The sequence below is a fragment of the Daktulosphaira vitifoliae genome, unplaced genomic scaffold (assembly GCF_025091365.1).
Source record: "Daktulosphaira vitifoliae isolate Bord-2020 unplaced genomic scaffold, ASM2509136v1 Scaffold_2, whole genome shotgun sequence".
NCBI classification, from domain to species: Eukaryota; Metazoa; Arthropoda; class Insecta; order Hemiptera; family Phylloxeridae; genus Daktulosphaira; species Daktulosphaira vitifoliae.
The window spans coordinates 36,894,026-36,908,231 of NW_026099573.1; the positions used below are offsets into that span (position 1 = coordinate 36,894,026).

General features: G+C 27.7%; 1 protein-coding gene across 1 annotated transcript; it reads left to right on the forward strand.

The window, feature by feature from the left end:
* Positions 1-1,422: 1,422 nt before the first annotated feature.
* LOC126898756 (segmentation protein even-skipped) lies at positions 1,423-9,755 on the forward strand. Its single transcript, XM_050673072.1, has 4 exons — positions 1,423-1,831; positions 6,937-7,187; positions 7,338-7,495; positions 8,811-9,755. Exons 2-4 carry the CDS (start codon positions 7,004-7,006, stop codon positions 9,579-9,581), a joined length of 1,113 nt encoding a protein of 370 aa, XP_050529029.1. The 5' UTR covers positions 1,423-1,831; positions 6,937-7,003; the 3' UTR covers positions 9,582-9,755.
* Positions 9,756-14,206: the final 4,451 nt, after the last annotated feature.

Consider the following 14,206-nt stretch of genomic DNA (forward strand, 5'->3'; position numbering starts at 1 on the left):
TTAGGGATGTTCGGAGAAAACTTTTGTAGTACCTTTGTAGTTTGGTTTATATAATCAATAAAGTTGCTAGTAATTATGTAGTAATAAGAACACGGCTAACACCGTCTAATTTTGTTTTATCTTATAATTATTCACTAAGTTTTCTGCTACATCATTGAGATAACTTAGGCAAATCATAAAATTAATTTTCCTCGTTTATCAGTTGAAAAATAAAAGTTCTGCTTATAAATATCCTGAATTTTAGCATTTTATTTTATTTCATTGTTCCAAGTTACATTTATACTATTTATTTGTATGAAACAAACGCTATCAATTCAGAATAATAATAATTATTATTTTATACAGCCTTATTAAAAGCAATATTTCACTGGTAGAATCATTTGATTTGAATATTAGCTGTTTTTTTTTTTTTTTTTTAAAGAATAAATAATGATTAATTTGATGATATTTTTTTTTATATTATTTTAGTGAATTGTAGGTAAAAATGAAATTTTCTCATTAAAAATATAAACAATTTTATAGTTATTTTTGCTCTTTACTACTTAACTTAATTGAACAATTTTAGGTGTATTTCAAACTCAGAAAAAGTCTACAAATTACTTTCGCTAAAAATGTTTACATTTTCAGATTGTATTTTTATCCTATATTTTATCATTATAAGATAAAATAAACTTTGTAATGTGATTTTTTTCTTATAGCAGACATACATAGCACGAAATAGAGTTTATCTCGAGAGATTATTACTGATCTTTCTATTATTTTAAATAAAAATTGGTTGAAACACAACTGGTATCTTATTAGTGCGCTACTATTAAACTTTACATAGGCTTGTAACACTTATCCACCCAGAGCATAAAATATGTGTATTATAATTGACCGTCCTTATTGTTTTAAATTACGTCTCGTTATACTATTATAGGGTACAATGTGAATAAGCTACATTTCTATATACATAATGGCGTATACAGCGTTTAATTGGTTTTGGTTAAGTCTACGCGACTCCGGACTTAATGCGAGTATCTCGAGCATATTATCTCTTTGTACAAAAGTCTATATATTTAACTTAATAAAATTCGTATATATTATATTCTACTGAGGCAGTTATTAGCCGCGGAGAGCTGCGCCGACTAAATGAAATACTCATGAAAACAGTCTGAACGACAACCATTATTCACGCCGTTAAATCCTTAATATTGCGCCTATTAGTTTGTCGGAGCCCGAAGGGGATGATTGCACCAGTGCGTTGGCACGTGTGTGTGCGAGTTATATTTTTGACACGCCCACATCGGGTTAAATCAATTTAACCGCTCTGACGGTAGCCAATCGGAGGGGTCGATCGGCCAAACGGTCAAAATGGCCGCCGCGAAACGAGGGCAGGGAAACAACTTTTCCTCTTCGCTTATTGCACCACCGCCCCGCAACAGTAACGCGTATTCTCGAGGGGCCCATGAGTCCCCCTATTCAACGCGATAATACCTTATTATAACGTCCGGATATCCTATGCCATCGTTTAGTTTGCACCGTCGTCTCGGCAAAAGTGCAACGATTACTGGAGCAGGACATGTTTATGTAAGAACGGAACGATATTAAAAAAACATTTACGCCCTTCCCTACTTTCTCTTGGACGTACGGGGTTATTGTATCGCGATACAGTGTGCGTGCAAAATCAGTATCACGCATCGGCATTAAATGTAGAAAACAGATTTTGAGTGTGAAATAGACCTTTGAGTCACCAACAATCGGATGAGAAACGTCAGACGCACACCGCACATCGTCGAGTTCACATCAAACAGATAACCACAAAAATACCGAGGAAAAATGCATTGAGCTGGTAAGTTTCATATATACTACAAATTTATTTCAATTATACATATGATTAATCTTAAGTGAATAAAATCTAACGTAGTTACAATAATTCCACATCATTCACTGTACTTACGAGGAAAATAATTAAAGAAGCCTGTCCAATAATCAAATATGTCCAATTTATAATTTTATTTAGACAATTAACAAAAATTTAATCCAAAAATGTATTATAATCACCGTGGTAATTGTCATAATGAGTCTACCAATCATTTCAAAAATTTAGTAGTAAAGAATCTAATTATTTATTCTAATTATTATTATAATTACATTATTCATCTAATTTTTTATTGTATTAAATGACCGATCAGAAATAGGTACAAGACTGGATTGTTGTTTTTGTGCGCTGAAACAGTAGACAATTTTGAAAAATGGTCATACGATTGCAGAAAATCTCCTTGTACAGCTTTATCATAGATCAAAAGAGTTGTTGAAAATAATAAAGATTAGATTTGACTTGTGGTTTCATCAGTTTTTTCAAACTTTTCAAAATTTTCAATTTTCATACATTTTCCTTGAACTATAGAGACTATTTTTAATGTTCATTTGAAATTTTAATTTTAATTTTGATCAAAATTTGTTAAAATAATGATTAAATAATTTTTGTGGGTGATTTATTTTGTAAAATTATTAATATCCGGTAATTTTAGTTTACTATTTTGGAGTAGTAATAAACCTCATACGGACCAATTAGAAAAACTAACCGGTTATTTTAGAAAAATATTAATATGATTATATATCAAAATATCTATGTAGTAACTATTTTCTTATTTATTGGATAACATCTAATAACTAAGCTGAATTATCTATGTAGTGGTTCTAAAGTTGTTATCTACCAGTTATATTCTTAGTTAGGATAACATCACCAGTGTATAAACACTACCAATGAACGAACTCTACTGGGATTTGAAATAAAAAATTGTCTATTCTTATAATTAAAGAAAATATTTAGATTATGTTTACTGAAATATCACAATTATCGATGTAATACCATTGCAAAACTCTTATTTTCAACATAAACTAATAAATTAAAAGTTTTGAATTAGTTAATTATAAATACTTTTATAAAGAATTTTCCAGACAACAAACATTTATTATCTCAATAAGTGTGACATAAACATATAAATTAATGAAGAACTTTATAAGATTAAACCCTAGATAATTTTTTATTTTATATGCTAGTAGAATACTTATTTTCCATCTAGAAAACAAAGATGGCACCCTTATAAGGTATAAAGAACGAATTAAAAAAGTAATTAATAATTAAGACTTAAGAAATTAAGAAATAATTAAAAAATATAATACGATATTAAAAAATATCATAAAACTAAAAAATACCAAAAATATTTTCTTAAATAATGATTATTTTAAGAGAAATTGAATGGTTAGCGATAAAAGAATCATTCTGTATATTTGAGTATATTAATTCTACTTTCCTCACTTTTTTCAATATATTATGATTTTTTCATAAACACAAATAGATTAAATTGATAAATTTATTTATTTATTTTTATAAACGATAGTTTAAAGTGAATATTAAGTTTTTTCTAAAAAAAAAAATATACTATTATTGCAACCCATTATATACATGGGAAAGTTGGCACAAGTATAGTTAATATCTGACAGTGATAAAAATCACTATCATAAAAAATGCTTCGATATAAATCTATAGATAATGTTTAGTTTTAAATAATTGGTGGATTATTTCAAAATCAAAATAAACTCCGATTTCATTATTTATATAATAATTACAAGTTGCATAAGTTATATATATATAACTTACGGAGAATTTATAAAAAATTATAAAGTAGCTATTACATTTATGACAAACGTGTATAAAAATTAAAAGGCTTGATGAATTACTTAAAAATATATTAATTGGTATTTATGAATAAATTTACTGGTCTACAAAGAATTTTCATCAAAAACTCAAATATATTTTTTGAAAACCATTTTTGCACCGATTTCAAATCAGCCAAAAATGTTTGTTGAAATTATTACTAATTAAAAAAAAAGAAGTATATACTTATAAAAAATACATTAAAAAAAAAATTATTATTAATTTTATTTTTTAATATGTTTAAATAATCCGTAAAAAATTTCGATTTAATATGTAATTTTTAACCTATTTTTTTAGTCCTATAGATTTAATTTTTTTGCAAGTTTATAATAAAAGAAGTTGAACTTTTTACCGTAACTTTCTTTTAGCTCAAAATGCAAGTTTGATATTGACATCATAAAATAGAAAATTATATAAGAATTTTTTAAATAAATAAAATATAGTATTTTTAAGACTAATATGTAGTTAGGAAATTTTATAACTAATATTTACATTAAATTTATGGGAAAAGCTCAAAATTTCATTAAAATCATTACATTTTTTGCATTTATATCGCAATAAATCATTTAAATAGAAATCATAGTAATCATTTCTATATAGTTCTTGGTGTGAATTTTTGAAAAATAACCAAAAATATTGTTATAATTCAAATAACAAAAATTAATAAAATAAAAATAATGCTAATAATAATAATAATGAAAATGAATGATGGGGTCTTGGGTTTTTGTATAAAGTGAGAACCTGATATTGTGGTTCTATCGGGATCGTTTGGTTCGAGGGTTTAGAACGACAAAGACAAGTAGATAAAAAAATAATAGACGTAGTACCTCTATTCGAGGTGTAATAAACTTTTGTCTGGTTAGTTTCTAATGTCCTGACTAAAAGGCAACGAAACGGCGAAGCCAGTTCACGAATACCATATAACGTGATTATGTATAATTTCTTTAACCAACCAGTCAAAATTGACACTTTAAGATATTAATTTAATAAATGATCTATTGCTTTGTCATCCTTTACTCAAATTTATTAACTCCAAATAATTGGGATAACATAAAATTACTTACTTCTTTTATTCTTGCAAATTGCTGTAAAATGATTTGATAAATATCTCGATATGTTTATATATGTTTAAAAGTATTTAATTCGCACTTATTCAAAAGATAAATAATTAAAACAAGTTCTTTTCATATATAAACAAAACGCGTAAAAGTCAGCCGACAACAACACAGGGCTGTAACTGATAATTGTTTCTTTTTATTCTTATTTCAATTCAGAGAAAACGAACTCTCTCGCTCGTTGTCACTCCTTCGAGTCCGAAAGGATTTCAGTGCTTTTTATAGTAAAATGATAGTACCCCCAATACAGGGATATTGTTGTCAGCGCTTTTAGTGATCTTTTTAGTTTATTGTATTTTATTATACATTACATGATTATTATATTGAGATAACATATTTAACAATTAATCAATTGACATATATATATATAAATAATAAGAAATTGTGTTGAACATCGTATTTATTATAACAGATAAATTATTTGTTTGTTTACAAGTTATTTAAAATACAGATTATATATTTTTCATTGATAATTGTAAGATGCGTAATGCAAAGCATTGAGCATATTACGACAATATCTAGATTAAAATGAAATTCAACATCACATCAGAGGACAAAATTATAGGTTAAATTAGGTTTACAACAAAAATAATATCACAATATAGTTAAATGTAATTTATGATAGTGTAAGAATTTTATATAAACCAAATAATAATAAAATAGTTAAAAAATTTTAAATTATTAACTTTCATTAAAATTAAATTTGTAGGATCAAAAAAATAGGTTAATACCATATTTTAAGTCGAAATTTTGCTCGAATTACTATTAATAACTTGATAAAAACATTTTTTTGTTTGTTGAATATGTAAAAAAAAAAAATTTGTTTTTTATTAATTTTTTCAAGTATAAATACTCGCTTTCTAGTAAGTAATAATCTCAAAAAAGAGGTGACAGAAAAAATCTGATTTCAAGTTTAATAACACAGTAAAAATTTGGTTTAGCAAAGTAAATATTGGTCATTTATCATTGAAAAATGTTTCATTTTAGAGATATGTTTTTACTACGCCATTCACAAAAAATAATAAAATAAACACATCATGGTAAAATTAATACTTTCTCAGCTTAGCACCGAAGCTAAAAATGATTCATATTGGTAGATTTTAGGGGTAATTTTCGAAAGATAAATAGGAAACTATAATTATTTTTTTACTGTTAAATGAAAAATCATCTGAATAAAATTTTAACTGGTCGATGGTGGAACAGTTTTGCAATAATACTTTTAGAAATATTAGCATTTGAATATTTATAAAAACTTACCCCTACAATCTACTCTTAGTTTTAATTTTTTATTACAATACACTCCACATTTACCATGGCTCATTAAATTTAATTCAACTTTAATCTATACATTTATAAGAATAAATGTTTATTTATTAAAAAAATTGGGGGGACATCATTCTTTAAAAGTTAAGACACTAATTTTAACTATTCAAAATAATATACTTTTTTTATTTACCGGTTTCAAACCAGAAAATATGTTACTCGCAAGTACAGTTTCTTTTATGAAAAAAACATCAATCAAAATAATGTTTGGGAAAATTAAAAAAAAAATGTTCTAATTTTTTATGTTGAACTTACAGTATGTAAACAATTTAAAAAAATATGGTTATTTGTTTTCTTGTATTATTATTGGCTTCGGTGTTTTGACAAATAAATTAATTATGAATATCTATTTCAAATCCAAATCTTTAAACAGTTTTAATACATTAACGGATTATCAGATAAAAAAGTTATAAAAAAAAAAATTTTTTTAGAATTTTTTTCTATCATATTATCTAACTAAATGTAAAGGTTATCGTAAGAAGAAATTAAAATGTTTAGATATTTTAACCCTGATGAAATGAAAAAATAATGATTGAAAACTACATATTATTGTGGTTTTTTGATTTTAACAATATTTTTTTTTTCAAAAATTGGAAATAATCAGTAGTTTTTGGTAAAATTAGTGTATTAACTTTATCATATACAGAGTAATCAATTAAGGATAAAATAATATAGACAAATATATTTTATTGTTACATCAATTACTACCTCGATGTTCGGGTTATAATTTTCTTAATTTTTAATAATTTTTGTGTTGCAAAAATATCAGTTTAATACAAACCATATGTGTTACAGGCTTTTACTAAGTTTTTCAATAAATTTAAACAGTAATTTATCAATTTTCATCAAACTAAAATTAAAAATGCAAAACTCGACATACGCTTGTTTGGCAAGACCTAATCAACAAAGCTTAGATCACGAAACAACAATGGAACGTCAAAACGGCAATCTGATGTTTTCAAAACTCCAATTACCAAAATTGGAAAACGACCTTCAGAACTACAGTTTGAGGTTGGATAATAGATCACATCCCGATCAAAACAAAGGTGAATTTTAATAAATAAAAAAGTTTGGCAAAAATAATGAAAAACTAACTTACTAAAATATCTGATTAATATAAAAACATTCAATATTTGAAGTTGGCACTTAAACGAAATTTAATTTTTTTATTATATCGTATTTATATTTTACTTTAGAAGCTTCTAATGATCAATCTATAAGAAGATATCGAACTGCTTTTACTAGAGAACAATTACTCAGATTAGAAAAGGAATTTTACAAAGAAAATTATGTGTCCAGACCCAGAAGATGTGAACTAGCCACTGAATTAAATTTACCTGAATCTACTATAAAAGTACGCCCTACTTATATACTATATTTTTAATTTATATGATATAATTAAATTTTATAATTGAATTATTTTAATAATATTACAGTTATTATGGTTTTGTTAATATGTACAACATAAAAATTTTGTATTTATTTAAATTAAAAACATTTCTAAAACCTTATACTCATGAAAAATCACAATGAATCTGTTATTATAATATTTTTGTAAACATTTTTTTAAGTCTATGCAAAGGATTTAGGATTTGAAAACTTTACAAATTTTACAAAGAATTATTCTATAATAATTTTTTTCATATATGAAAAATATTCAAAAATACATCATATAAAAAAAAAAGTATTAAAGTATATTGCTTTATATGATAGACATTTAAATATTTTTAGTTCATAATATTTTAGTTTAAATATTTTTATCTTCAATTATGATAATGTAATACATGTTATTTAATATAATATAAAATAAAATCAAGACGTCATGTTATCTCAAATATCTAGCTGAAAAAATGACCACGTATTTTTTTTATTATTAAATATATCCCAAAGAGTAGAAATTTTTAATGACGACCGATTCTGATATTTAAAAAATTTAAATCGTTCATTTAGTGGTATGAATTTAAAAGTAAGAATTAAAGTAAATTTTCTATACAGTATACTAAAAACATTAAATTTTCTTTTAACATTTTTTTTTGAAAATCTTATTAATAACATAAATAAAAGTTAAGTTAAGTCTGTATATAGCAATAGATTATTATAAATGTCATTTGCTTTTTCCTAATAGACTATATAATTCCAAAAAATTACACTCGTAGAAATGCTTCTTCAATAGAGTTATTCTTTTAACGCTAGCCACTCAAATTCGCTTAAAATATGAAGTTTTTTGAACATTTTTTACTTTTTTGTTAGTTACAAATATATTTATACTTATCTATTATAAAATAATTTTAAGGTGCATCCCTAATACCTTACAGGGGTGTCAACTTTATGTTTTTAAATGCCACTTTTTAACATACATATTTAATTTGCTTATGAAAAAGAAAATCATCTAATTAAGAAAATGACTGGTCGATGACAACTTTTGGACCAATATTTCAAAAGTTATATTCAATTTAAAGTAATGTCTGGAGTTGAGGAATGGATGCTGCTGCTAATTTTATCACTAACCATTTCCCGACCGTATTTTCCCTCTCGCCAATATATGAAAATGAGAATAACTTTAAAATGATCATTTTCTGTTTTATAAGCTAGTTTAATATGTATGTTGCTATTAAAAAAAAAAAAGCTGACACCCCCATAAGATAAACCTAAAAATTATGTATTTTTAGGTTTGGTTTCAAAATCGAAGAATGAAAGACAAACGGCAAAGAATAGCTATGGCATGGCCATATGCGGTTTATACTGATCCAACATTCGCTGCAACTGTGTTGCAAGCAGCTGCAGCTAGTGCTCATGTAAATGGAACACTACCTGATATAGCGGCCATTGCAAACGCATACCAATACACTGCAGCGGCAGCAGTTGCAGCACCTGCATACTTTCATGACTATGCTAAATTTCAAGCTCATAGTTTCAACCCTTCAGCATCACCGTCTTCATCGACACCCCATTCGTTAACGCCATCACCATTGCACATAATGAAAAAACCATTCGTTCATCATCATATACAAAGCCATCCTCATCACCACAACCGGCACACGGAATCCACCGAATTAGTTAATAACACCAATCGATCACAAAATGACTTACATCAATCCTCTACTTTTAAATCAGCCTCTTCGACTGTCACCTGCTCTAGTCAATCTGATGGATTAAATCACATTCAATCAGTAGATGCCGAATATCTCGGTAACACCAGTTGTAAATGTGGCATTGTTAATTGTGTTTTGACCGATGTAGTCAATCGTTCCACTCCATCCACATCGCCTGAACGTCTCCTACCCCCTCCGCCAACTATATCACTATTTGCGACACAAGTTAAGAGAATGGAAGACCAATCTGAGTGTTCTGTTGTACAAGAACAAGTTTATCATAAGGAGTACTCGAAAAATAAGCTGTTCCAACCTTACAAGTCAGATGTTTCTACTAAGCTTAATTAACCATTTATTGACTTTATTCGAAATTCAAAAATATTATAACAACTGTTTATAATTATTTAAATTAAACAGACAGGGTTATTTTGCTTTAGTCGATGTAAATGTATATATATTTATGTAAATACATACAAACCTTTATAATACTGTACATTTATAATAATTCATAAACAAGTAACATTCGTAGTAAATATTTGTTAGTAATTAAAAATTAAATTTTTTTGAATTATACTTTTTATTAGCTTCTACATTGTTTTGTTTTAAATATCACCAAGCATATAAAAATTAACTTTATTTATCAGGCTAAGTTTAGAATGAATTTAAGAATTTCATTAGCTGAAAAATTATTGGTTATACTGCTTCTACTAGACCGATTTTGCAAAACGATAAATCAAAAGATCACATAAAGCATTTAGTTGAAAGTATGACTGCCATATTTTTGAAAAAATACCCTCAGTCCTAGTTGAGTTTCAATTGTGATAAAATAGTCAATGTTGATATTTTTAGTTTTTAAATAACTATGTAATATAAGTATATTGAAATAACTTTTTGAAAATTGAACGAACTATTATGAATTTTTTGTTGATATATAAATATTTGCCATTTTAGGTATATGCTTTGTTGAAAATACAATCATAAACTTAGGTTCTATGCAGTGTTAAATATCATACCAGATTTTTTTTTTTTTTCAAGTTTTGATAATGTTTATAAAAAACCTAACTTTTTTAAACCTACATTAAATTTAAAATAATATAATGTTCTTTAAGATAAAAAAAGAAAAATTATACAAAGTATCGGACTATTTTCCTATATACGAGGGGGGTTCAAATCAAAAAAATGCATATGGAAAGATTTATTTGTAGTAAATAATTAATACTTGGTGATTAAAATATTTATATTAATAACAAAGTTCGCATAAGTAACAGTTATATACACAGTCCGGTTTCCATAAGGAAGTGTTGAAAAATTTACCTATTACTGGACCGATTTGTGTCATCCGCGGCATCGCGCGACCTCTTGAACGACAAGAGGTAACTGTGTCACAGTTGTCATTCAGCGGGATCGCAACTTTCACACTTTTACCGTTCTGAACCGTTCCATGTTCTATTTCAGTAGCTCTTCATGGGTTTCTCCTAGTAATACTTCTGTCTGCTACATCAGCCCTCTTTCCTGTTGGCGCATCATTATCAAGGTTTCGGTGCTAACCGGCGAGATGGGCTGTACGGATGGGCATCCACTAGCTGTTAATTGTTGGTCATCCTGTAACAGACAATATTTGTTAGGAGGCGTCATCTTTCACGGCAGTAACGTGCAGCTTTAACTGACAATTCCCTTTGGTCATAAACACTCCCTCACTTTTTTGTTAATTATACGGATCCTAACCACATAGCAGCAAAGCCTGAAAGAAATTTTTCATGGACGTTGGATAGGAATATGCACAATAATATAAACCGAGTAACCTTCCTTAAAGCGTTTAAAACAATTATTTCGGGTCGAATTTCGTCTTTAATTAATAATATTGGGAAAACCAATACTATTTTTACCGAAAGTTAATCCGACGTTTCTAAAGAGTTGTGCTCTCCTCTCGGAAATTTTAATTTTCCCACCAGAGACACCAGAGTTTTCGGTTATTACACCGGAATTCGTGTATTTCTTCGGTTTTTTCGAGGAAAACTGTTTTTATTTTTCGGAAGCCTTTCGGTAAAATCCTTAATTTGACCGATTATCTCTACTTGTTTTGGTTGTCATTCCGTGAATAAGGTTGCTTACCCAGAAATAATGTGTAACATCAATAAAGTCAATCACCAGGGTTTCTCACCCAAAGACCCTCTCAAAGGGAGTGTTGGCCTGTGCTGACGATTTCTTATTGAAAAAATATATCGAAAACGGACAATGACTATAGTTTTGTTAGTTGTTGTAATGGTTTGTTAGTCAAAGCTTTTTTTTTAATTTTGGTTTCGGCATTCTACTAGATTAGTTCTTGGATGGTAAATTGGTGTGTTACACCCTTCTGTACTCCACTTCTCTAATGCTTTATCCATTGTTATGGAAGCGAAATGTGTGTTCATTTTATAAAAGAAGTATAAAGCATAGCCGAAACGAGAGAAGAATTCTCTTTCTAGAATATCGCTAATCGTCTAAATGGTGACTTGTCCGAGGGGGTATGCTTCCACCCATCTATTGTAACAGTTTGTCACTACATGTAGGCAAGTCTTACCACGTTGAGATTTTGGATATGGCCCCATTAGATCAATACAAACTATCAACCATGGCTGGCTGGGTTTTCTTGGTCACATTAGGTTGTCCCATTTCCGGTTCAGCGCTTTAATACGAACGCAAACGTGACATCATCACGTCATCTATTGATGTACCGACTCTCCCATACTGGTCCAGAAGAAACGATTATCATTGCTCCGGTTAGTTTCTTTCTATTTTCGGTAGACATAGATAACGTCCATAGCATGTGATCTGACATGTTCGTAGAAATGATGTTTATCTCTTGTCCGTTTTGTTGTTTACCGAGCTTTTAGCTAAATACCATCTGCAAATGGTATTTTTGTTGTAAACACCAATTAACTGGATTGTCACTTCGAAGTTTTTGAACATGCTGAACTAAAGTTGCCTCTTCGGCTTGCCAGTTTTCGTTCTCCTTTTCTTGTCTGCACTATTTTTCTTTCCAAACAATTTACCCACCAGTGACCAGTTTGGTTGCAATTATCATACCTCGTTGCACTTAACGGGCTTTTTCCTGTTATACCAATATATTTATCCGGTGGCGATTTCTTATTTGCTCATTTGAAGTTATTCCCTTCCATGAAATACTTCTTTTCATTGAACCGACGTTCCTGAGAAAAGTCCTCCACATCCAAATCGTTAGCTATCTCATTCATTGACTTAGGGCATCTTACTCTTGCGTGTACAAGTACTTACTGCCCTAAGGTTAGGTCGACCAACTCATACTCTAAGAGCCTTGAGTTGAGTCGACAGAATAGCTCTTCCTCATTACAAACTCAACCCCATAGATTAAAGTTAAAATAAAAACACAAAGGTAAACATAAAAACAAAAAAGTAGCTTTAAACAAAAGTTAACTATTAAATAACAATTAAGTTAAAGTATAGATTTATTTGAAAAATAAAGTTAACTTTTAAAAGTATAAAAGTTAAGCTTAAAAACAAAAGGTTAACTTTTCCAAATGTAAAAGTTAAGTTTAAATATTAAAAGTTAAGTTTAAAAAAGTAACTAATGAAAGTTAAGTTGGAAGAAAATAAAAAGTTGATATTAAAAATAAAGTTAAGCTAAAATTATAAAACAACTTAAAAATATAAAATTAAGTTTAAAATAAAAGTTTAATTTAATTATATATAGTTAACACGTATCCGAATGGAGCGGTATAACACATAACAAGTAATTTGCAGTTAATATAAGAAATTGAATAAATTAAAATATTCAACACAGATACTTTTTATATCACATGGGCAGTAGGGTGACCCTTAGCTACATGAGAGGTTTTTTTTTTTTTTAATATTTGTAAGTGCCACCCCCTAGAATTATTCAAATACATGAAAAAATAAATTGTACAAAATTTGGTGACGATTGGTCAACTCTAAGACGTGCCCCAAGGGGGTTAAAAATAACCCCTAAGGGTGATTTTTTAGTTTTTTATGACTATCTCAAAAACTTTAGCTTTTTCGAAAATGTTTATTTGGACTATTTTGTAGGTATACAATTTTTCTATAAAAAGTATATTTACAAAAATTTTCGAAAAGTTCTTATTTAGCCCTGAAAAAATAAAAACGTATATGTTCTATTTTTACCATTAAAATTGTTAATTTATAAATCGTTCACTGTAAAAACATAAAAAAAATTAATTTAACCGTTGTTTTAAATTTAATTTTCTATACATTTTTAATTCGATATTTTTTCTATTATTAACTATTCAAAACCTACAATTTTTTTTAATTTTAATTAAAAAAAACACATCAGAGTAAAATTAATACCGTCTCAGTTTCACATTGAAGCTAAAATAATGTTAACTTACAAATTTATTTACGAACAGAGACTATATAAACTTGTAATAAAAATACATAATGTCGAATATTATTTAAATAATTAACTCTTTGATTGACAATTCAAATTGGCCCCGAAACAAAACAAATTTTCAAACAACAAATAGCCTTGGCCATCCAACGAGCATGATGAATTGGGCCAGGAATTTTAAAATAAATTCTATGTAAAGGTGTTTCACCAAAAAATATTATGACCAATTCTAAAAGTTTCTTATAGTCATCTCGAGGTTGGTATTTTTGTAATTGTTCAAAACTAAATTTCAAAATATCGTCTTTTTTTGTTTTTAATTTTTCTAAAATAACAGTATCTTCTATTCCACTTAAGTAATTTGTTTTATTTATATTTTGCCAAGACTTTTGAAATTTATTGAAAATAGGAACATCTGGTTCAGATTGCGTATTAAATTTTACTTCAAAAACACTTTTCAATATAATTTCATAAATTTGATGTCTGCATAGTAAGTATAAAATATCACGCCCTAACATTTGCATGGAATTTATTTTAAAATTCCTGGCTCAATCCATCATGCTAGTTGGATGGCCAAGGCCATTTATTGTTTGAA